This window comes from Ictidomys tridecemlineatus, chromosome 15 (genome assembly GCF_052094955.1).
Source record: "Ictidomys tridecemlineatus isolate mIctTri1 chromosome 15, mIctTri1.hap1, whole genome shotgun sequence".
In the NCBI taxonomy this organism is placed as follows: domain Eukaryota; kingdom Metazoa; phylum Chordata; class Mammalia; order Rodentia; family Sciuridae; genus Ictidomys; species Ictidomys tridecemlineatus.
In genome coordinates, this window is record NC_135491.1 from 46097244 (window position 1) to 46122417 (window position 25174).

General features: G+C 40.1%; 1 protein-coding gene across 2 annotated transcripts in view; it reads left to right on the plus strand.

Annotated features, from left to right (window-relative positions):
• The window catches only part of Wwp2 (WW domain containing E3 ubiquitin protein ligase 2), a 130483-nt gene that overhangs the window by 1169 nt on the left and 104140 nt on the right, over nt 1-25174 (plus strand). Inside the window, exons 2-5 of one of the 2 annotated variants that reach the window (XM_078032601.1) lie at nt 13266-13296; nt 14620-14704; nt 21204-21351; nt 21676-21797. In XM_078032601.1, the coding sequence (XP_077888727.1) occupies nt 14635-14704; nt 21204-21351; nt 21676-21797 (340 nt within the window). In that variant the 5' untranslated portion in view covers nt 13266-13296; nt 14620-14634. The remainder of the gene's footprint in view (nt 1-13265; nt 13297-14619; nt 14705-21203; nt 21352-21675; nt 21798-25174) is intronic. The other variant, XM_078032600.1, reaches the window with a different exon arrangement.

Genomic DNA, 25174 nt, shown 5'->3' on the forward strand with positions numbered 1-25174 from the left:
TAACTGCAGTGAGTGTTCAAACTGAACTCGCACAGGAGCCAGAGTCGTTTTGGGTTACAAGTAGGGCGAAAGAAGTACTTTGCTAGTGTATTAGGAGTTAAGGTTTTTTGAGTATTTGACACACATTTAAAAAGTTAATATTTGTGGCAGCCCCTAAGAGTTAGGTTGGTGAAGTGGTTATTTCCATTTCACAAGGAACAAATAGACCTAAGAGAACTCACTTGATTTTTTTTTTTTTTTAAACAATTAATTGCTTTCTTGGTTACTAGTCTTTCTTCCTGCTAGACTGCATATCCTTCAAGGGCAGGGTTTCATTATTTTATTTGGCTTCCTTGGCTACTGCCCTGGTGCTTGGTATGTTGTGGGCACCTGGTCAATGTTAGGTGAATAAAGAGTTTTTAAATCATACAGCTGTAAGTGGTGATATTCCAACTCAAATCTTTTGTTCTTTCAGCACACAAGCTTGCCATTTTCTGTGTTATTGGACCATGTGAAAATGATAGGGGTGAGAAAAAGGCGTGGATTGACTTCTGTCTCTCACTTTTCCATTTGCAAAGAGCTTATACTCTTTTAATCTTCATGATCTTGTGAAGGTTGATATTGTCTTTATTCTAGAGATGAAGAAACAGGCCTATTGGAGTCCTTTGTTTAGATTCCAGAGCTAGTAAGTGAGCAGGGACTCAATCCCAAGTCTTTTCAATTTATAGGAACAAGAGAAAAAGTTTTATTTTTGAATATTTTTCAAGTTAAAAAGTATGATATTTTATGGAAAAATTTAGTGTTGGTCACTAAAAAAATTTTAAATGTGTCTGAAGTTTAGAAAATCCTTTATTGTACTTTCTTGGTCCTTTTTGTGCTGCTATAAAAATTCCATAGACTTGGTAGTTAATAAACAGTGGAACCTTATTTGGATCACAGTTCTGGAGGCTGGGAAGTCAAGTCAAGATTGGAGGGGCTGCATCTGGTGAGGGTCTTCTTGCTTTGTCATCCCATGGCAGAAGGCATCACAAGGCAAAAGAACATGTGTGTAGGGGAAACGGAGCGTATGTCCAACTGACTTTTTAAAAAAATTTTTAGTTGTTGACAGACCTTTATTTTATTCACTTATTTATATGCGGTGCTGAGAATAGAACCCGGTTCGTCACACATGCAAGGCAAATGCTATACCACTGAGCCACAATCCCAGCCCCTGCAACTGACTTTTATAAGAGAGACACTTTCATGTTGACATAATCCACTCACAACCTAGTTAGCTCTTAAAGATCCCATCTTTCAAAACTGTTGCACTGGGATTAGGTTTCTAATGCATGAACTTTAGGGACACATTCAAATCATTGCATACACCATAGTTGCCTCTTTCTGGGAAAATATTGTTTCATTCAGTGATAACATAAGCCTCTGTCCTCCTATGCCAGACATTATTCTAAAGTTGAACTCAACTGTCCAGTATGGTGTCCACTGGCCACATGAAGCTGTTGAGCAAGAGATATGCTGTGAGTGTAGAGTACACACCAGATTTTGAAGACTTGGCATGAAAAATGAAAATGTCTCTGATATTTTTTATAGTGTAGTAAAATGATCATATAAATATGTGGTGATATACAAATACACTATAAATGATAACACTTTGGATTAGATTAAGTACAATATGTTTAATTTCGCCTGTTTCTTTTTAATTATTTTTTTATTTTTTAAAGAGTGAGAGAAGAGAGAATTTTTTTTTTAATATTTATTTTCTAGTTTTCGGCAGACACAACATCTTTGTTTGTATGTGGTGCTGAGGATCAAACCTGGGCCGCACGCATGCCAGGCGAGCGCACTACCGCTTGAGCCACATCCTTAGCCCTCTTTTTAATTTTTAAAATGTGTTTCATAGAAAATTTATGTGGCTCCTTTTTTATTTCTTTTGCACAGTGTTCTACTAAATACTGGGAATATAGCAGTACACAAGAAAGGCAAAAAACCTTTTGGATTTTTTTTTTTTTGTACTGGGAATTGAACCAAGGGACACTTTACTACTAAGCTACATCCCTGGCCCTTTTTATTTTTTATTTTGAGATAGGCTCTCATTAGGTTGCTTAGGGCTTTGCTAAATTGCTGAGACTGACCTTGATCGTTTGATCCTCCTATCTCAGGCTCCTTAATTGCTGGGACTATAGGTGTGTACCACTATGCCCGGCTGTGTGTATCTTAAATTGTAATGGGGAAGGACTCAATAAGAGAAATAACTAAGTAAAATGTTTATTATATTGTAATAAAGCAGAGAAAAGGGATGTGGAATTTTGAGTGGGGTTGCAATTAAATTTTTTTTTTTTTGTACCAGGAATTGAACTCGGGGGCACTTGACCACTGAGCCACATCTCCAACCCTGTTTTGTATTTTATTTAGAGACAGGTTCTCACTGAGTTGCTTAGCACCTAGCTGTTGCTGAGCTGGCTTAGAACTCACAGTCCTCCTGCCTCAACCTCCTGAGCTGCTGGGATTATAGGCATGTGCCACCGTGCCTGGTGGAGATGTAATTTTAATTTTTTTTTGGTAGTTGTGAATGGACAACATGCCTTTATTTTATTTGTTTTTATTTTTATGTGGTGCTAAGGATCGAATTCAGTGCCCCACACATGCTAGGCGAGCACTCTGCCACTGAGCTACAGCCCCAGTTCCTGGAGTTGTAATTTTAAATAGGGTTCTTAGAAAAGTTTCTTTGAAGCCAGGTGCCAGTAGTGCATGCTGGTGTAATCCCAGCGACTTGGGAGGCTGAGGCAGGAGGATTGCATGTTATAAAGCCAGCTTCAGCAATTTAGCTCTGCCTTAAGCCACTTAGTCTCAAATTTATAATAATAATAATAATAAAAGGGCCAGGATGACATGCAAATTCATGGAGTGATCCACATTTTAATAAATTATAACAAACTGTTAAAAAGAATCAGGGACATGGCTCAGTGGTTAAGTGCCCCTGGGTTCACTCCCAGGTACCCCCCCCCAAAAAAAAAATCTGAGAAGGTGACAGTGGAGTAAAGATATGAAGCATGTAAAGGAAGGGGGCACGTGACTAAATGGGGGCAGAGTGGCCCAGGCAAAGGGATGGACAAGTTAAAAAGCTGGGAGGAAGGAGCTCACCTGGCGTGTTGGAGAGGAGTGGGTGAGCGAGGAATGAATGGGATCAGATCAGAGTGGTATTGGGTGTGGGATAGAAGGTGGGCAATTCTTAGAAGGCCTTGTAGGCCATGAGAAGGATGTTGCTTTGCCCTTGGGAAGCGGTGGGTTCATTGGAGGGTTTCTTTTTTTGGGGTGGGTAGGGTGGGGTACCAGGGATTGAACTCAGGGACACTCAGTTAATGAGCTACATCCTCAGCCCTATTTGGTATTTTTAAATTTGGAGACAGGGTCTCACTGAGTTGCTTAGCACTTTGCTTTTGCTGAGGTTGGCTTTGAACTCTGGCTCCTCTGACCTCAGCCTCCCAAGCTGCTGGGATTACAGCTGTGCACCACTGCACCTGTCTCCATGGGAGGGTTCTGAGGAGTGGAGTGGACACAATTCATCCTGCCTTTTCCCAGACCCACTCAGATTGCTATGTGAAGTAATGGGAGCCAGAATAGAAGCAAGAAGAAAGTGAGGAGGCCACCGTCACACTCCCAGTAACAGATGCATCCTGGATGTGTTTTGAAGCATAGCAAAGGATTTGTGGATGAATTGACTTGATTTAAAGTATTAGAGGAAGAGAGGAGCTGGATCTGACTCCAAGGTCTTTGGCATGAGCAGTTGGAAGAATGGAATTGTCATTATGGCGGTGGAAGCCTGTAGGAGGAGTGGGTGGGGACTCAGTTTTGTTCTTGCTGATTGTAAAATGCATAATGGAAATTCAAGTGAAGATACTGTGGGTAATTAGAAGTAGAAGTCTAGCAATGATAGGCCTGGGCTAGAGATGTACATATGGGGCAGTTCTATGGATGGTTTGGAAGTAAGGTGGATGAGGTCACCCAGGAAGAGTGCATCTTGCTAGAAATAAATCTCAGTTGATACTCTTATACTAGGAGGCTTTTTAAATACAGCAAAACATTGTACTATGTTTCTAGAAACTTGGGTTTCTCTCCTTTTCACTTCTCATTTAAAGACCCTTTTGAAAACCACAAGCTAATGGGTTCTTTTTTCTTAAGGAAGCTGTTCTTCCAACAGGGCATCTCTGTAGTGCCACTGAAATCAATTCAGTTGCCAATTTCTGGTGGGTTGGCAACCAATTTAGAGACCTCTGGGGAAAGTGAGAAGGAGACACAGCCAGGCAGCAGGGATAATGGGTTGTTAATGTTTAAAATATTGGTTTCACTGAATAGGTATTGAACATAGCTTTTTGTCACATACCCCACCATTTTATAGATCTAACACAAATAGAACCAATCCTAGGTGAAGTGATCTGTGTGAGGTCATGTAGCCAAGAAATAGAAGAACTGGGATTTGAATCTTGAACTTGTGAGTTCAGAGCTGATGTTTCCATGAATAAGACAGTTGGTAGCAGATGTCTGAACATCATCTCCCATTGGGATCAAATCTGTGAGCTGCTTTTGAGTGACTTTGAGTCACTTAGAACTATTATGGGTTCTGGAATTTCTGAGAGGTGGGAACAAAAGGGAAGATGTGTTTCCCTTAGATTTCAATTAGAATCTTTTTCAGAAGGCTGCAAGTTCCCTGTTCTTGTCCCCAAGCTCCCCTAGCTTATAAAGACTCAGTGATTTAAGAGGTAATAACTACTGGGAAAATACCAAGGACCAAGACAGGGAAGTCATGACCTGAGGCCAGTTGTCTCCCTCAAATCACCTGTGCCTTTTGCTTCTTGTTTTGCTATGAGATTGGTTTTCCTATCTCTTTTATTTATTTATTTTTTAAATGTTTATTTTTTTAGTTGTAGTTGGACCCAGTACCTTTATTTTATTTTTTTATTTTTATGTGGTGCTGAGGATGGAACCCAGGGCCTCGCACGCACTAGGTGCGTGCTCTACCGCTGAGCCACAACCCCATTCCCATCTCTTATTTTTAGTTTGTACTTTCATTGTGCTTCAAATGCTATTCTTCCCCATCCTCCCCCATCTCTTTTTCTGTGCTTTGTCTTTGTTCTGGTGTTATTTGGCAAAGTTCACTTCTGTTTGATTATTTTTCAATATGGGCCTTTGGAGAATGGACAGTAATTCAATCCTGGACAGAGGAAAGAGGCCAGGAAAGAAGCCCTAGTATTGGAAAGACCTGGAAAAGCATGAGAGTATAAAGGAAAGGAGAGACTTTTGGATAAATCCTTCTATTGCAAATCTTTCAAGAAGTGGAGGCAGGGTTGATCTATAGTTAGAAATAAGCTCTGCCTTTTTCTGCAGCTGGTTAATTAGAAGGAAAATCTTGGTGCTATTGGGTAGTTTTTGCTTTTTCCTGGTTCATTTTTCTGCTCGGTTCTTTGCATCTCAATATCAGTGTTTACTGTTTTTTTTTTTTTTTTAATTCAAAGCTGGGTCAAGAGTTTAGCAATTGAGGTTGAGTTGCTGTATTCTCAGAGTGTAGAATTTTGATCTCAAGAATAGTAGTGTGTGGATGGTATTTCAAGAATACTTCCTAAGAGCTGCCTCTTTACTTGAACACATTTAATTGGCACAGTAATCTTATGAACTAAGTATTCTTTTTTCCCTCAGGACTGAGGACCAAACTCAGGGCATTCAGTGTTAGGCAAGGTTTCTGCAACTGAGCTAAATCCCCAAACCTGAACTAAGTATTCTTATAGGTTCACTTTTCAGTTGAGGAAACTAAAATTTAGAGAGAGTAAATAATTGTATCATTCAATGGCTTCTGCATGGTTAAGCCTGTTTAACTCTTAAGAGATTGGTATGAAAGTTTCTTGCTTTAAGAATGGTAAAGCAAGATGCAGGCTGAGAGTGTGACTCGGTGGTAGAGCATTTGCCTAGGATGGGGAAGGCCCGGGGTTCAATCCCCAGCACCAAAAATAAGATCAACCCATTCTTACAGTCCAAATGTTCATCAGCTAATGAATGGATAGGCAAAACATATATCCATGCAGCTGAATATTATTCAGCCACAAAAAGGAATGACGTTCTGATGTTTGCTGCAACAAGAATGAACCCCCAAAACATGCTAAGTGAAAGAAACCAGTCCAAAAAGAGGACATATGTGTTACACGATTCCGTTTATATGAAATGTCTGGAATAGACAAATCTAGAAAACAGACAAATGGTTTCCAGGGTCTGAAGACAGGGGAAAGTAGGGAGCGACTGCTGATGGTGTAGGCTGGGGTGATGATAGTATAACACTAAAATAAAGTAAAACCCACTGAATCATATGCTTTAAAAAATGAATTTATTGCATCTGAATTATATTTCAATAATAAAGAATGGAGAAAGCTTTGTGCAGTGGTGCATGCCTGTAATTCCAGTGACTTGGGAGGCTGAGGCAGGAAGATTGCAAGTTTCAGGCCAGCATCAGCCATTTAATGAGACTCTTAGCAATTAAGTGAGACCCTGTCTCTAAATAAAAAGGCCTGGGAGTGGGGTGGGGAGATGTAGCTCAGTGGAAAATGGCCCTGGGTTCAAACCCCAGTACCCAAACAAACAAACCCCAGAATGAAGTAGTCTTATTTCAAATGTGCCCTCTGTGTTCTGTGGAGGCTCAGTCAAGATTCTAGTGAAGAGGCTGGGGTGTGGCTCAGTGGTAGAGTGCTTGCCTAGCATGCATGAGATTCTGGCTTCCATCCTCAGCACTGGAAAAAAAAAAAAAGATTTAGTGCCACACCAGCAGCCTCTGCCCTTCTGGGTTCTGTGACACCACATGTCCTTTACTTCCTCTGTTGTTTCCAGTAAATACATTAAAAGTTTTTTCTCCTTGCTCGTTTGACCTTAGATATTTCAAGTTTTTTGACCAAGAACAACTATGATAGGTCTCTGTTGTCTTTCTGGATGTCTGTGGAAACTGAGCAAGTAGGTGGACCTTGAAGTGCTTCTTTGTGCTAATGAGAAAGACTTCCTTTTGCCCCCTACCCCCTTAAAGGAGTTTCTTATTTAAAAGTGGAGGTGTAAGGCCACTATTTGTTCCCTTCAGCTGATTAGCCCTGGGCTGTATTTTGGATCTGGACTGTGCTCCAAACACCATGTGCCCAAGACTTGGTCCTCAGCTTGGTGCTCTTGGGAGGTGCTAAAACCTTTAACAACTGGGGCCTTGTAGGAGGTTTTGTGGTCAACTGAGGGTGTGCCCTTGAAGGGGATGGTAGGACCCGTCCCTTCTGCCTCTCATTTGCGTTCAGTTCATGAGGTGAGGGGCTTTGTTCCACCAAGAGCTCCCTGCCATGATATGCTACCTTGGGCCTTAGTCCAAAAGTAACTGGTCAGCCAGCCTGGACCAAAACCTCCAAACTGTGAGCGAAAGCAAGCTTTTTTCTCTTTAAAAGATGACCTCAGGTATTTGTTAGAGTGACAGGCAAGCTAACTACCACAATCTGAAGTTGGTGGTTCATTCGAGATGATTCCATGGTCTCTCAACCAGGGGGTGGGAGCAGCTGCCTTCTTGGTGGTGGGCCCCCATGATATCCACGCAGGGCCTGGGGTATATTTATGACCCTGAAGTTGGAGATAAGGAAGGAGTAGCCGAGTGGGAGTGACAAGGAGTCCTTTGTGTGAAGACCAGAGACAGGCTGCCTGCTAGTTTTCTACCAGAGCCCTTCATGCTTCATTCTGTTTCCATTCATTAAAATAGATATTTTGTTCTCAAATTCTCTGAACAAAGCTAACTATTTGTGTTAGTGGTGGCATCAACATTTTTTTTTTAAAGAACATGAAAAATACTCGACTTTCTTTATAATGAAATACAACATAATGGTACCTTTAAGATTCTGTTTTCTTCCTGGACTTATAAGAAATAGTAATTTCAGCAAGACCATGCCCCTCTGACTACAGGAGTTCTTTCCTTCCTTTCTTTTCTTCTTCTTTTGGTTGCTGCAGGGTTGAATCCAGGCCTTGCACATGCTTTGTCTCAGAACTTCACCCCTAGCCTTTTCTATTTTAAATTTGGAGGCAGGGTCTTGCCAAGTTACTGAGGCTGGCCTTGAACTTGTGATCCTCTTGCCTAAGCCTTGGTGAGATTATCACCACACCCTACTCCATCTCAGAATTTTTTTAAAAAAATATTTTTTAGTTGTTGCTGGACCTTTATTTTGTTTATTTATATGTGGTGCTAAGAATTGAACACAGTGCCTCATACATGCCAGGCGAGTGCTGTACCACTGAATTACAACCCCAGCCTTCATCTCACAATTTTTGGTTAAATTGTTCATACTATTATGATCATAAATATTCACAGCTGAGCCATGTAGTATACTTGGATTACATTTCCTTCATTATACATCCCCCATCCCGGTACTAGGGATTAAACAAACCTAGGGGCACTCAACCACTGAGCCACATCCTCAGCCTTTTTTTGAGGTAACTTTTATTTAGAGAGAGGGTCTCATAGTGTTGCTTAGGGCCTTGATAAGTTGTTGAGGCTGGCTTTGAACTCAAGATCCTCTTGCCTCAGCCTCCTGAGCTGCTGGGGTTACTGTGTCTGGCCTTACTTTTTTTTTTTTTTTTTTTTTTAGTTAAATATTTCCTCCAAACATTCTAATAGAGCTAAATACTTCTTTCAATGCAAATAAGATGCATCATGGAATCTGTTCCTTCTGTTTTCTAAATTCTCAAATCTGGACTGCCTGAGGTTTGTCTAGGAATTCCTTCTACCTCTCCCGTGTGAATACCTGGTGTCTTCTGTCTTCCTCATTTCCTCCTGGGAGTGGTCTTTCAGTAGTTTCCTGAGAAAGCCAACTTTTTTGAGACTTTGCAATTCCGAAAATATAATTGTTTTCTGTCATACTTGATTGATGGTTTTCTTGGCTATAGAATTCTGGATTGGAAATAATTTTATCTTGCAATTAGGAAACATTACATGTTCTAGCCTTCAGTGTAACTGCTAGAAGTCCCATGCCATTCTGGTTGCTGTTCTTTGTAAATGTCGCTGGAAGCTTGTATCTTTTTTATTTTCATCTTCTGGGATTTCATGATATTGTGCAGTACGTTTCTTTTTCATTCATCCTGCTGTGCTCTCAGTGGGGGCCTTTCTGTCTGGAAATGTATATCAGCTCTAGAAAAAAATGTCCTACCATTTCTTGATGAAATCTCCTCCTTCTTCAGCACATACCTTCACTTTGTCAACTTTGTTTCTGCTCTCAGAGCTGTTCTTCCCCAGACCACTTTCTTATTCTCTCTTTTTTTTTAAATGACATTTTTTTCTTGATTCCCGTGTGCAGTGTTTCCTTATTGCTCTGAATTGTTTTGAGGTTTTCTTTGACTTCTCTTTAACTGTTTTTCACTAAATCCATTACTTCCTTCAATGATCAAGTTCTTTATGTCTCTCTGTATTTTTCTATGTATGTTTGTAAAAAAAAATACACACACACACACATATGTGTGTGTGTGTGTGTGTGTGTGTGTGTGTGTGTGTGTGTGTGTGTATATTTTTCTTTTTGGATGGGTGGTCCTGGGGATTGAACCCTCAAAGTGTTTTACCACAACCCCGGCCCTTTTTATTTTTTATTTAGACAAAGGGTCTCACTAAGTTGCTTAGGGCCTTATGAAGTTGCTCTCAGGTTTTGAACTTGCAATCCTCCTGCCTCAGCCTCCAGTGCTGCTGGGATTACAAGTGTATGCTACCATACCTGGCCATTTGGTGTTTTTTATATCTATATCTATCTATCTATCTATATTTATCTATCTATCTATTTATTTATTTAGTTAAAGGTGGATACAATATCTTTATTTTACTTTTATGTGGTGCTGAGGACTGAACCCAGTTCCTCACGCATGCTAGGAGAGCGTGCTACCACTGACTGAGCCACAAGCCCAGCTCCTATGTATATTTATTTTATTTTAGTTGGATACAATACCTTTATTTTATTTATCTATTTTTATGTGGTTCTGAGGATCGAACCCAATGCCTCACACATGCTAGGCAAGTGTTCTACCACTGAGCCACAACCCCAGCCCCCATTTGGTTATATTTTAAACATTGTTCTCCCTCCTCACTTGGCTATCCCAGGCTTATGCTGAGTCACCCCTGCCTCCCACACACATATCCCTTTTGGAGTGACTTGGATACAAACACTTTTCAGGGGAAAATGTTACTTGAGTATAAAAATGGAGTCATTGGTTGGGCACGATGGCACATACGTGTAATCCCAGTGGCTCCTAAGGCTGAGACTGGAGGATCTCGAGTTCAAAGTCAGCCTTAGCAAGGTGCTAAGGAACTCAGTGAGACAAAATAGGATTGGGGATGTGGCTCAGTGGTTGAGTGCCCCTGAATTCAATCCCTGGTACCAAAAAAAAAAAAAAAAAAAAAAAGGAGTCATCTATTTGTGTTGCTGTAATGGGTATAGAATCAATTTCTGGCCTCAAGTTTCACGAGCTTCCTCTTGCCAACAGTGGGGATTGAGACCTAATGCGTCCCTGTTAGGAACCATGTCTAAGATGAGACTCTGAGACAAAAGCGAATAGGTTGGAATTACTTGAACATGGTTGAGATCTGTGTGTCAGTCAGCTTTATGGTGTTATAGCCAAAATACCTGACAAGAACAACTTGGAGGAGGAAAAGTTTATTTTGGCACACATTTTTGGCAGTTTACGCCATGTCAGCCAACCCCAGGGTGGAGCAGAACATCATGGTGGTAGGTGGTAGTAGAAGAAAATCTGATCAAGAAGAAGCAGAGAGAGCAAGATGGGGCTGGGTGGGCAAGGTATAATCCTCAAGGACACACCCCTAGTGACCTACTTGCTCCAGTCCTGCCCCACCTGCCTATAATAGTCCTTTCAAATTATTAATCCACCATGGATTTATTCTCTGATTAGTACAATTCTCATAATCTGATCATTTCACCTCTGAACATTGCTGCATGTTCTCTCATGAGTTTTTAGGGGGACACATCATATCCAAACCATAAGATCTGTCTTCCTTTCCTGGTTATGGTTATTTTTCTTACATGGAGATTGAAACAGCTTTACAAGTCACAGTGCCTGCCTTGTAATGTCGGGGTGGTATTTGGCTAATAGAGTATGAAGTTCACCCAGAGCTGCAAATAATAACTTGGATTACTGTTGATAAATGATGGTCTGTAATCATGAAAGACATGAGAGAAGAAAAACATGGCGGCATCATCTACCCCATTTCTCCTACTTTCCCAATTGCCTTTGTTCTTTCTGTGCCTTCTTTATAACTTATCCAATTGATTTTGTTTTGGGGCCATGAGTTGTAGATCAAGAGGTTTGGTTTCCCTCTCACTTAACAGGCCGTGTGGGGACTTGGAATTTCATCCTCTAAGAGTTAGGACCAAAGGCTAAAAACAGCTGAAGCTAAGAACAGACAGTTTAAAAACTACCCTTAGTTGAGTTGCCTGAGGAAAGAAAGAGTCCCAATAGATGTAAAGATTTTTAAAATATTCTTTTATTTTTAAAGTCTATAAATAATGGATTTCCAGCTTTTAGTGTTATAACCCCTGTTACTAGAAGCCCCAGGGCTTCATTTATAATCATTAATCTTTCTTTCATTACTACTCAGGATAGAATCTTTTTTCCTCCTTAAAATTATTATTCAATTATGAAAAAGATCAAACATGCAAATGGTTCAGAGACTAAGATAACAAACAGTCATAAAAGCCACCATCTGGTTTTAATGAATATGAACATTTTGCCATATTTGCTTGAGAACTTTTTTCTTTAAAAGATAAAATGTTAACAGCTACAGTTGAAGCTCCCTTGGTCTCTATCCTTTTTCCAGTTTCCTTGCTCCTTCCTCCCCTACCCCAGAGGGAACTTTTGTTCTCAACCTGGTATGTCTCCTGCCTATCTGTGCCTCTGTATTTTACTATGTCTGTGAGTCCACAGCAACATGCACGGTTGTTGGGTGTGGCATTATGCTGTAGTGAGGCTGACACTTGTGCCCCGCTTCTCTCATGGTCTGGGACTTGTACATATGATTAAATTCACATCTTTCAAGTATGAGGGAGCATTTTAGAAATATATCATAACTTATCCATTCCCCCACTGATGGACACTTAGGTTTGTTTACAGGTATTTGCTGTTATAAGCATTGTTTCTTCTGCCTGTATTGGGAATCCCCCAACCCCCTTCAAATGACTGGGGATGGAATCCTGGGGGTGGGGGTTCTGTATATGCATCTTCAGTGCTTCCAGAGGTTCTGAGGTGTCATCTAATTGCCATGACCTCCAGAAGCCTATGAGGCTTCTCACCAACACTTATTGTCAGACTTCTAATCTGATGGTTAGCTGAGAGAGTTGATCATTTTACTGCTTTCCCCAAAGAAATTCAGTCTAAGGGAGTAAAACATTTTTTTTTCTCATAAAACATTTTTTTTTTCCTCATCTTTGTGAGGCCCTGGGTTTAATTCCCAGTACTGCCAAAAAAACAAAAAAATCAAACAACAACCAAACAACAACAACAACAAAACTCCAAACAAAACAAACAAAAACCAAAAAATAACAACCCCAACCCAAAATGATGCATTGTTAAGTGTTTTTGTAAACTGAATATATCTTATAAATAAGGAAAATTCTATTTTGCCAAAAATCATAAAGCATAAAATTATTTGACTTAAGCTGTGGAGAAAGTATCAAGGTCAATGCCACTTTGCTGTAGATACATTTAATTCTCATTATAAAGGACTTCCTTTCTTAGAGTAATATTGAGGGTTAATAACCATGTTTAGGGGCTGGGGTTGTGGCTCAGAGGTAGAGAACTCGCCTAGCATGCATTAGGCACTGGGTTTGATCCTCGGCACCACATAAAATAAAGATATTGTGTCCACCTATAACTAAAAAATAATATTAAAAATTACCATGTTTAGGGCCCAACAACTCATTAAAATAGGACTTTAAATAAATCTCTAAAATAGATTGAAAGATAGTGTTAAAGATGTTGAATAGGACTGGAATTTTCATGAAAGATTTTTACTTCGTTGTCATACTTGAAGCTTAATTTTGCTGGATACAGAATTCTTGGTTGGCATCCATTGTCTTTCAGTGTTTGAAATACGTTGTAGGACTGGAATTTTACAGTGTTTTTATAGCAGTAGATTTCAAGCATGATTATCAGATATCTGGAGGCCTCCTGGACGCTCTGGGTCTTGCAAGGTCAAAACTATTTTTCATAATAACACTAATCCTTTATTTACCTTTTCATTGTAGTTGTACTTGCACTGATGGTGTAAAGGCAAAGGTGAGTACAACTGTAGGTACCACAGTCGAGACAAAGTGTACTCTTGTCATTGTATTCCTATCAGGACACATTCTTGTTAAGAAGAAAACAGCCAGTTTCCTTTAAGAATGTCCTTGCCTGATGAGGTGGTGCACACCTTTAATCTCAGGAGGCTGAGGCAGGAAGATTGTAAGTTTGAGGCCAGCCTGGGTAGCTCAGAAAGACTCTTTTTCTCAATAAGAACTGGAGACGTAGCTCACCTAGCATGCCCGAGGCCCTGAGGTTCAATCTCAGCACCGAAAAAACCAATGTCTTTGATAAAGTAGTAAAAGCTATTACTTTTATTAAGTCTTGACTTGTGAGCACACGTCTTTTTCACATTGTGTGTTGAAATGGGAATGGGCCTAAAGTGCTACTAACTCGGATGCATAAAGGCTGCTGGAGAGTAAGTACTCGTACAGTTATTTGAATCGAGAGCTTAAATAGTGGCATTTTTCATGAAATACCATTTTTACTTCAGAAAACAACTAAGATACAACTAAAGTTACTAAATTTGGGAATTTGGCAGACATTTTCCTCCAAATGAATGAAGCGAGCCTGACACTTCAAGGAGAACAACTGGCAGTATTTGCTGCCAGTGACAAAATAGGAGTTCTTCAGTGAAAATTAGAATTTTGGAACGCTTACATCTCTACCAAGAGCTCAACAGCTTCCCAAGCTTGGAGATGTATCTGATGAGATCATTGGTGACATTCACAAATGTGATTTTTCTTTGATACTGTATAATTAAATGTGTCAACATTTGGAATATCTACATGGCTCAATGAACCAATATTTTCCAAATGACAAATGACAACGTTCCAGAATCTTATTTGAGCAAGAGATCTGTTCAGAGTGCCAGTTAGACTTCTGCTTCTAGATGGAGTGACAGGGATACCCGATGGCTAAGGATGTTTAGCATCTTTTCTTGGGTTTATTGGCCATTTGGGGATCTTCTTTGGAGACATATCTATTCAGATTTTTTGCCCATTTGAAGATCAGACTAGTTGTCCTTTTGTTGTTGAGCGGGGACTTTCTTTTTTGGAGATATTCTGTTAGGCCCGCTCCCCCCCTCCAGATTTTTCTGTAACAGTCCTGTTGCCTTCCTCAGCTACCCCAGGCCTCTCCACGTTCAGTAGTCATTGCAAGACAGACAGACAACACTGCTGAAAGCAGAATGGCCACAGTGGCTTGGATATTTGTATTTTTTTGTCTCTGCCTTTTTGAACTTAAATAGAAAAATTTGGTTCAATTCGTTGATCTTCTCAGACATTCTCTAAACCCACTGTTCTGCTTATCTTGCAGTTTCATGGTGATGATATGGCATCTGCCAGCTCCAGCCGGGCAGGAGTAGCCCTGCCTTTTGAGAAATCTCAGCTTACTCTGAAAGGTGAGTGGCTTTGTGTGAAGTGTTGTATCATCGGAGGTCTGTCCCAATCTGGAGAAGAGGTGGATTTGCACACCACCTCGTGATCTGGAGAGCCAAATTTTCTAAAGTAGCTGTTCATTCTCACAGGATTGTCAGCAGAGCTCTAATTCTTGAAAAGGAAGGAAAATAACTTGAGGATGATGGGGGAAAAAAGTAACTGAAATGGTTCGAATTGGTGATTTCTTCACATCCCAGAGCTGTTTTCTATCTGTGTTCGACCCGTGGGGCTTCTCATACAACCTCTCTGGGTTTCAGGTTGCTTGTATACTTTCATCTCTTTTCTCAAAAGTCACCTTTACGGAGGCCTTCCTATCTCATGCTCCATAGCCACCTCCCTCCCCGACTTCCTCACACCTGTCTCCTTCTCCTTTACACTTTTCTTCTCAGCCCTTGTCACTGTTCAACATACTACACATTTTCATTTATGTGATTTGTCAGCTGTGTCCCTCAATAGAATATAGGCTCCATGAGAACAGAGTATTTGGTCTGTTTCGGTCCCTATTGAGACCCCAGCCACAGTGAGAACTCGGTGTATATGATGGTGATGGAAGAGTGTAGCTCTGTGGAGTCAGCAAGGAGCAGGTGCCTCGAACGGAGTGTGGCACTCAGTACCTGAGGTCAGGCCTGCAGCATGGTCATTGGGAGGCAATTTTTTTTAAAGAACAATATTCTTCATTAGAATTTCTGAGATGTAAATGTTATTCACTTATTTAATACATTCATGTAGTTAAAAATTATTTCCTTTCCCTAGCCCTTCAGTACCCTGCTTGGAGGAAACTAACATTGGTCATTTCTTTAGTGTCCCCTCTAAGACACACCCAAGGGGAAGCATTTTTATAATTTCGATCACCAGATTGCCTTTCTTGGAGGGAATGCTCTTAGCACTGTGCGAGAGTGCCTATTTCCCCACAGCTTTACCAACCATAGTGTTGTTGGACTTCTATTTATTTATTTTGTGGTGCTGGGGATCAAACCTACTGCATGTTAGGCAGGTGCTCGGCCCCTGATCTATGCCCCCAGTCCCTGTTGTTTAACGTTTGTTTTGTCATTTTATTAGTAAAAGGTTGTATTTTGGGCTTGGAGTGTAGTTCAGAGTTATGATGCTTACCTAGCATGTGTGAAGCCTGGGTTTGATTCCCAGCACTGGGGGGGGGAAATATTGTTTTCTCAGTGTAGTTTTATTTCCTACTTTTAAAATTATAAACGATGTTTAGCATCTATCATATTCAATGGCAATCTGTGTTTCCTTTTCTTGTGGCTTGCCTATTCATATTCTTTGCCTATTTCTGATTGATGTGTTGAGTGTGTGTGTGTATGTGTGTGTGGTCTTGAAACATTTTAACTATTTTTCTGTTGTAGTCCTTTAAGTAGGGAAATGGGTTATAATGAACTGATAAGGTTTTGACCTTGGGTCTGCAGCCTTTGCTAGCTTCCCTCATAATTAGCAAGCCTGGGCCAAAGCAGAAGCCTGATTATAGAATCTGGTGGCATTCCAAGGTCCCTATTTTGACACATAATGATTCTCTGTTGCCTTTACTTAAGGCAGATTTTCTTATAAGTGTGGAAAGAGTTAACTTGACTGGTGTGTCTCCTATATGCATTCAGTAGGGATTCCATAGTACCATCCAGGAAAATAGTGGAGAGACAGACATGACAACGTAGTTGACATTGGTGGTTCTTACTCCCATTTCATTGATCTAGCCAATAAAGTACAATTGAGGGGCATTACTAAGTGGTTCCTTCTGTTTATCCCGGTTGCCTTGTGTTTCTCCATAGTGAATGTGAGCATAGAGTCTTAAGGTTCTTTTTAAAATGCATCAAGGCCCTTAAACATAAACCATCATTTTTTCTGATATTTAACTCAATTAAAAAATCATAGCTTAATAAAGCAAAAACTGGCTACTTAGAACCTCTTGAGGAAAGGTAGTAGGCCAAATACTATCATGGTGCCTTTCTGATAGTATTTTTTCTTTTTACAGTGCTAGGGATTTGACCCAGGGCTTTGTGCATGCTAGGCAAGTGTTCTACCACTGAGCCATAGCCCCAATCTTCTAAGAACCTTTTGAGGGTATAAATTTTTGCATTTTTTTTTTTTTGTATTTGTGGTAATGGGAATGAACTCCATACCTCAAGCATACTAAGCAGGTGCTCTCTCTACCACTGAGTACAACCTAAATGAAGATGTGAAGCTGGCATTTATATTTCATGAAACATTTAATAACCTTTCTACATAAGCTTGCTCAAATCTTGAGGCATTTATTCTGTTATATCTTTTGTGTATGTGTGTTTGAGTACTGGAGATTGAATCCAGGGGTGCTGTACCACTGAGGGATATCCCCAACCCTTTTAATTTTTTATTTTCAGTCAAGATCTTGCTAAGTTGCAGATGCTTACCTTGAACTTGTAATCTTCCTGCCTCAGTCTCCCAGGTAGCTGGGATTACAGTCATGTTCCACCATGCTTGGCTATTCTGGCATGTTTTGTAAGAACAAGAAGCATTCAAAACATAATCCCATGAAATATGATATGTCAAGAGCTTTGTAATGTTGTGAACAACCAATTAAAAAAAAAGAAAGCATCAAATAAACAAAGAAACAAAGAACAAAAATAAAAACATAATCCCACCAATAACTATAAATTATAGAGGGTGAAAAAAGTATCTTTGTACAAGTGGGATTTGACAGACTCTATGCCAATCAAGGGCCAAACTTAGCATCTCCAGTGGGAGGATAACCTAATGTAAATAGGAGGTACCAAATGAAACCTGTGTAATGTCCTTGATACAGATGTCTACAGTGAGAGGCCAGGGTGTAGCTCAGTGATAGAACACTTGCTCTAAGTATGTGTAAAGTCCCAAGTTCCATCCCTGGTCTACAAAATAAGCAAACAAAAAAAGTGTACACTGAGGAAAGGATCAGAAAAATGAAAATTTTGGCATATTCTATAAAACATCTAGTCAAGTTTTTAAAAATAATTAGGGGGGTACAGGAATTATAGCTCAGTGGTAGATTGCTTGTCTAGCATGTGTGAAGTCTTGAGTTCAATCCTGTCACAGGAAAAGAAGGGAGGGCATTGTAGATTTTAAAACATTAAGGGGACAACAGCCAAGTGTAATTCGTGTGTCTTGATTGGATTTTGGATTGGGAAAACCGGTTGTAAAACTGCTTGGAAGAATTGGGGGAAATTTGAATATGTTATGACTCTCATGACAGAAAGAGTGACTAAATTTTTTTTAGGTATGATAATGGTGTTGTGGTTAGGTGGGAGAATGTTCTTACTAGAGTTGGCATTCTGAATGTATTTAGGGCTGATCCAAGATAATGTCTACAACTTCCTTTCAAATAAAGTATGGATATATATATATATATATATATATATATATATATATATATATATGTATATATACCAACATACACATGGACATACATGCCATGTTTCTATAATCTGTCCAATAAGGGTAGCCTTTGAAGTCACAAAGAATCATTTACATTTTAATTAAAATTAAGTAAAATTTAAAATTCATAGCTGTCACACCAGTCATCTTTCAAGCTCTTGGTAGCTACATGCATGTCATGGAAGTCCATCAACTGGTGGAATGTTTCAGCCATCAGGGAACTTCTTTTGAATGGTGCTGACACAGACCATACAGAAATAGAACAAAAGCAAATGTGGCAAAATGGTAACAGTTGGGGAAGAGTAGCCAAATATTTATTCTATTCTTTCAATTTTTCTGTGGATTAGAAACTTCCAAATGAATCTCCTAAATACGACATGTGATCTCAGGGCCTGGACCAGAAAAACAAAACTTTGTTTTTTGCTGTGATGGACATTGATAGGACAGTTGTAACAATTTTAATAAGGTCTGTAGAGGAATTAATGATATCATAAAAATGTTAAGTTTCCCAAATTTGGTCATCATTGTTCTATTAGTTATGTTAGAAAATGTTCTTGTTCTTAGCTGGGTGTGGTGGTACACGCCTGTAATCCCAGCAGTTTGGGAGGCTGAGGCAGGAGGATCAATAGTTCAAAGCCAGCTTCAGCAAATTAGCAAGGCTCTAAGCAACTCACTAAGACCCTGTCTCTAAATAAAATACAGACAAAGGCTGGGGATGTGGCTCAGTGGTTAAACACCCCTGGGCTCAATCTTCAGTCCTCTCAAAAAAGAAAATGTCCTCTATAGTATTTAGGAGTAAAGGAATACTTCTACTACTTACAAAGTTTCGGGAAAAAATATTTATGAGCAAGGTAAGGGAAAGGAGTTGTAAGGCACATATAGAAATAGTCAATATTGGTTAACTCTGAGTGATGGTTTAGAGGAATTATTTGTATTTTTCCTGCAAATTTCTGTAAGTCTGAATTTATGTCAAAATCTTAAAAAACTTAGGGAAAAAAGGCTCGAGGATAGAAAAAGACACATCAGGATAGAGTTGAAAGATTTTGGATGAGTTATTTCACTTCCCTGAATCTCAGTTGGCTCAATTGGGAAATAAAGGGCTTGTTTTTAAAGAGATTGTCAGCCAGGCACAGTGGTGCATGCCTGCTAATCCCAGTGACTTAGGAGGATGAGGCAGGAGGATCACAAGTTCAAGGCTGACTTCAGCAATTTAGTGAGGCCCTAAACAACTTAGTGAGAGCCTCTCTCAAAAACTAAAAAGGACTAGGGTTATATAGTTCATTGGCGGAGCCCCCTTGGGTTCAGTACCAAAAGCAAAACAAAAGATTATTTAGCTTTACAAATCCCCAGTACCAAAACCAAACCAAACCAAAAAATTACGAGACTCTAATTAATTATATTAAACCATTGCTCTTTTTTTTTTTTTTTTTTTTGTAAAGGCACGCAGAGCTGATCTCTCACCACCAGGTGGCCTCAGCCAACCTTGGGCTATGAGTAACGTGCTGTGTGTTCTTACTCTGGGTCCTACTTCAGTGCTGCAAACCTGGATTCCTAGTCCCATCCCTTGTTGCTTCTGAATCTTGGCCACAGCTGGGCTTTTTTGTTGTTGTTGTTGTTTGTTTGTTTCTTGTTCCTCCTTGCTGTTACTTTTGGATCTGGGAAAGAATTATAGCTAAAAACAACCTGGTGGTCCATCTGAACTTTTTAAAATTGTAGGTTTTTATGGGGACTGCCACCTTTCTAAAGGCTCTGGGAGAAAGAATTGCTAACGCTCCCCCCGGGGGAGTTCAGGCAAGGGTGATCTTGTCATCATGGGCGAGGAACATCATTGTGTCTTCTATTCTGGGGCACAGGATGGAAGGCTGTGACTGGGTTTCATCCTAGTGACCTGGAGCTCCCACCATGGGTCCTACTTGCTAGCAGACATGTGCTCCTGGGAGTAGCACTTGCTTGGCTTTGTGCTCTGGGAGTCTTTGGCTTGCTGGTACCAAGCGAATACCAGAAATGCTGCCACATGAAGGCTGTGAACACAAGAGGAAATGCAGATGGCCAAACGGCGCATGGAAAAAATTCAACTTCACTAGTAATTTTAGAACAGCAATAGGACAGATAAGCAAAGTCTGGCAATGACACACAGTGTAGTGTGGAGTCAGACTGGCTGGGTGTACATTCTGGCCCTTGCTCCATGCGTATGTAGCCTAGGGCAGTGACCTTGCTTCTCAAGCCCATTTTCTCCTGGATATAGTGGAGGCGATGATATATTCTCTGCTTCATGGGTTTGTTGTGAAGATTCAGTTAAACGATGTGTGCATACCAGAATGTCTGTAATAAGTGCTCATTAAATCTTAGCTATTATCTTCAAGTTATTATTCTTTAACGTGCATCATTTGCAAAGAGTCAAGAAAAAAACAGTACTTAGTGCTTGGCAGCAAAATGGATATGCTCACATAGCCCTGCTGAGAGGCTTCATGGTTTACCCCTTAGGAAAGATTTGAGCAGTTTTAAGAACTTTAAAAATTTTTTCATATCGTTTGGGGGATGCTCAGGGATACATGCAAATATATACATTTTTGGTATCTTTTCCAGGGCAAAAAACTGAAAGCAATGTTTTCAACAATGAAGAAACATTTACTATATCCATAAAATGGGCTTATATTACAGCCATTTAAAATAGATTAGGGGCTATAAATGAGTGATAGAGCACCTGCTTAGTATGTGCAAGGCGCTGGGTTTTTTTGATCCCCAGCACTGCAGAGGGAAAAAAAAAAAGGTTTTGGAAAGAAAAGAATATTTAAAGAATTGGGGAAATAAAAGTCTGGAAGAATTACCACTGATAAATTGGTAATGATAATTATCTTAGTGGTTTCGGGTTAGGAGTGATTTTTTTTTTTTTTAGGCTTCATATTTTTTAGTATGCTCATATTTCTTTGAAAAGCTTATTTGGAATCGGAACAAAACAAAATTTAGTTTTTTAAAAAACAGCCATAAAGAGCCAGAACATCTGCCACAGGGGGGCATCTGGGAGCCCTCTGACTCACTTTGACTTTTTCTTCCTCTCCCGTCCAGTGGTGTCAGCAAAGCCCAAGGTGCACAATCGACAACCTCGAATTAACTCCTACGTGGAAGTGGCGGTGGATGGACTCCCCAGCGAGACCAAGAAAACTGGCAAGCGCATTGGGAGCTCTGAGCTTCTCTGGAACGAGATCATCATTTTGTAAGAGAAAGTCGCTCATTTTGGAAAGGGAAACGTGAAGGTGCTCCTAGGGGTGCAGGGATTCCAGGTTCCTATGTAGCCTTAAGGCTCTTCTGCCCTTGGTCCCCAGAGTGCCTCTGTCCAGGTGTTTGTACCTCATCGAGCTCACAGTGTTCATTATTAGCTAGAGGGTTACAGGCTCATTGTTTGGGGGAAAGGATGTGTGTGAGTGTCTTCCTCCTTTGTTCCCCCAAAATGTTAGCAGTATAGTTGGGTTGTTTTCTTCTAAGTTATGGGAGTGACTGAACTTGCTCAGATGTGATGAATCAGGTATTTGTTTTTCAGGAATGTCACAGCCCAGAGTCATTTAGATTTGAAGGTCTGGAGCTGCCATACCCTGAGAAATGAACTGCTAGGCACCGCCTCTGTCAACCTCTCCAACGTCCTGAAGAACAATGGAGGCAAAAGTACGTATGACACGGGTGACAGACGTGATTCATTTGTGGGCTGGGGAGGACATGGCAGGTAAACGTGGTGACACACTTCCCTCCAGGACCCAGGGGCTGCAGTGGTTCTGCCCCTTTGGATGCTGTCCATGGAGTTTTAGGAAGGCTGAGAGCTCCTTTCTCCTTCTACTGGGGTTCAGCCTTCTCTGCCCAGGGCCTCTGGTCGTGGGATGCAGTGCCATGTCCCCTGATCCTTCCTGTGGAGTGGAGACTCCTACCTCTGCTCCTCTTCTGACTTAGACATGTGAGATGTTGAGTTAAACTGTCAAAAGCCTCCAGCCTAAATCATTGCTTTTCTCAGCTGAGCCCAGAACAGAACAAGGGAGCTGTGTCTGTGTGTGCACGTGTGTGTGCATGTGTGTGTGTGTGCGCAGGCACGTGCTAGCATGCATGTATGTACGTGTGTGTGTGTGTGTGTGTGTGTGTGTGTGTGTGTGTGTTCAGGACAGTGTTACATATGGTGTCCTGGGTGCTTAGTAGGTGCTCAGGAGATGGCTGAGATGTGATGGCAGCTCCGTCTTAATTATCGAAGGTGCCTCTGCTGCCTAGTCTTATAAATCCTCACTTCTGCTGCTTGCTGTTTGTGGTCATTGGCGTAACCCGCGCCTGTGGCTGTTGGACCCTCCCTCATAAAGCCTCTATTCAGAGCAGTACCATATGTGGCAACTGAATGCCTCCGAAAGAAAGACTCCTTTTTCTCTTGATGTCTGCTGTCTAGAAAATATTTTCGGAAAGCAGATTCAGCCCGGGAGGGCTGTGGGGGTGGGGGTGTTGAGTTCCAGGGAGAGTATTGCCTTGATTCAAGAGTCTTTTCTTTCTGAGCCCATCCTTTCTGCTGGGCCACTTGAGAGGCGTTTGCACCTCCTCTGGTCTTTTCCTTTCTGCTGGGCATGTAGAAATATGGTGAACCTTCTCTGGTCTGAGAAATTGGCTAGGATCAGAGATGCACCTCTGGTTTGCTCCTTCAGGAAGCTCCCCATGCTGCATCTTCTGAGTTGACCTTTACTTTCCCAGACCCTAGCCTGCTCTTTGTGATTTGATTATCAAAGAATTATCATTATTATGTTATTCGGAAATATACTTGTGAATATTCTCACATTAGGATGTAGCACTAGCACCATTGGTCTTTTCTTTCCTTTTTTTGTTTGTCCAGTCAACATTCCTCAAAAAAAAAAATTTTTTTTTTTTTTTGTGGTTCCGGGGGTCAAACCCAGGGCCTCATGCATACCTTAAGCATGGCAACTAGTGATAATTATTGTTAATATATATATTTGGGTATATGTTTATGATACTAGGGATTTACCCTGGGGGAATTCTACCACTGAGCTATATTCCCAACCCTTTTAAACTTTTTTATTTTGAGATAGGGTCTTCCTAAGTTGCTGAGGCTGGCCTTGAACTTGCCATCCTCCTGTCTCAGCCTCCCAAAGTGATGGGATCACAAGTGTGCACTGCTGCACCCAGTTTATTGTGAATATTTTGATATGTATACCCTTTTGGGCTTTTTATTTCTTTGCATGAATGTGTATTTTTTTGCATGAGTGTGTATTAGTATTTATGACATCAGAGAAGCAAAGCATTGAGATTATACATAAACTTATTGTATTGCATCATGCCTTTTCTCTTTCAAATGTATCCCTATTTATATTTACTATATTTATTTATTTAAAATTCTTTTTTTTTAAACTTTATTTTATTTATTTATATGTGGTGCTCAGGAGCGAACCCAGGGCCTTGCACGTGCGAGGTGAGCGCTGTATTGCCGAGCCATAACCCCAGCCCCATGTATTGATTTTTAATTGTGATAAAATATATCTCTTCTTAATCATTTTTAGTCTGCAGTTGGGTGGCATTAAAGCACATTGACTCCATGTGCCACCATCACCACCATCCATTGCCAGAACTCTTTCTCACATTATAAAAAAACTGAAACTTTGCCTCCATTAAATAAACTTTGCTCCCCATTCTATCTTTCCCTGGCCACCTCTATTCTACTAAAATCTCTATAAATTTTGTATTCTAGGTACCTCTTATAAGTGGGTACTTTACAGTATTTTCTTTTTGTGACAGGCTTATTTTATCAGCTTAATGTCCTTGAGTCTTAATCACATTGTGCCTAATGTATCAAAATTCTCTCCTTTTAAGGCAAAATGATATTCCACTGTATGGCTATACAGCACTTTGTTTATCTGCCCATCTGTTGATGGGCACTTGTGTTGCTTTTGACTATTGTGAATAATGCTTTTGAGATATTTCTCTTCAAGACCCTGCTTTCAATTATTGTGGCTACATACCAGAAGTGGAATTGCTGGATCTTGCCATACTTCTCTTGTTGTTGTGTTAATAATAGTGTTACAGTGGTAGGGACTGAATCCAGGGCTTTGTGTGTGCTAGGAAGTACTCTACCACTGAAGTATATCCCTGGCCCTTGTTTTTAATTTTTTGAGGAACTCCTACATTGTTATTCATACCTATTGCATCATAAAAATATATCAGTATAGTTTTAATTATTTTTATAAAGCCCAGTTTTTGATGATTGCTTAGTAGTAGTCTGTGATATAGTTGTGAAAATACAAAGTTGAATGTCAGTAGTTTTTGATATTTATATCAAAATATTTATATAAACTTACAGGTTTATAAATCTTTGTGCTCATTGTTTAAGTTTACTTGGGATAAAATATTGAATATGGACTTGCCAGGTTTAAATAGTTTTCAGTGTTTTTGACCCATGTTGCCAGATTACCCTCCAGAAAGTTCTACCAACTTACCCTCTCATCAGCAGTGGTTGAAATTACTGGTTTCTATTCCACCCTGGCATGTGTTGAATTTTATTTATTTAAAAAAATCTTCTTTATGGCCTATTTGATAATTTGCCAGATTTGCCTCTGCTTCTTTTTGGTCAGAGTTTTTAAAATGATACACATTCAGACATTTTATCCTAGCTTCTTCAGCACATATTGAAAAAAGGACATTTTCTTATATAACTACCATACTGTTATCACACCTAGTGGTATTGACATGAATTCCTTATTTTATGTAATACCCAGTTACATTCAATCATTCTTTGTCTCAAAAACATCATTTTTGCCTTTTTCTTGACCCTGGGCTTAGACAAGCTCACTGACTGCATTTGGTTGTTAGTCTCTGAATCCCCTTCACTTCCACCCCTCTCTTATGCCAGGATTTGTTGAAGGATATTGAATGTTTTAAAAGTGTGTTTATTGCCCTATTAATGTCCTTTGCTCGTTTTTATATTCAAGTGTGCATTTTTCTCTTTTGGTTTTGAAAGAGGTCTTTATATATTAAGCCTATTATTCTTTGTCTTGGAATCTGTAAAT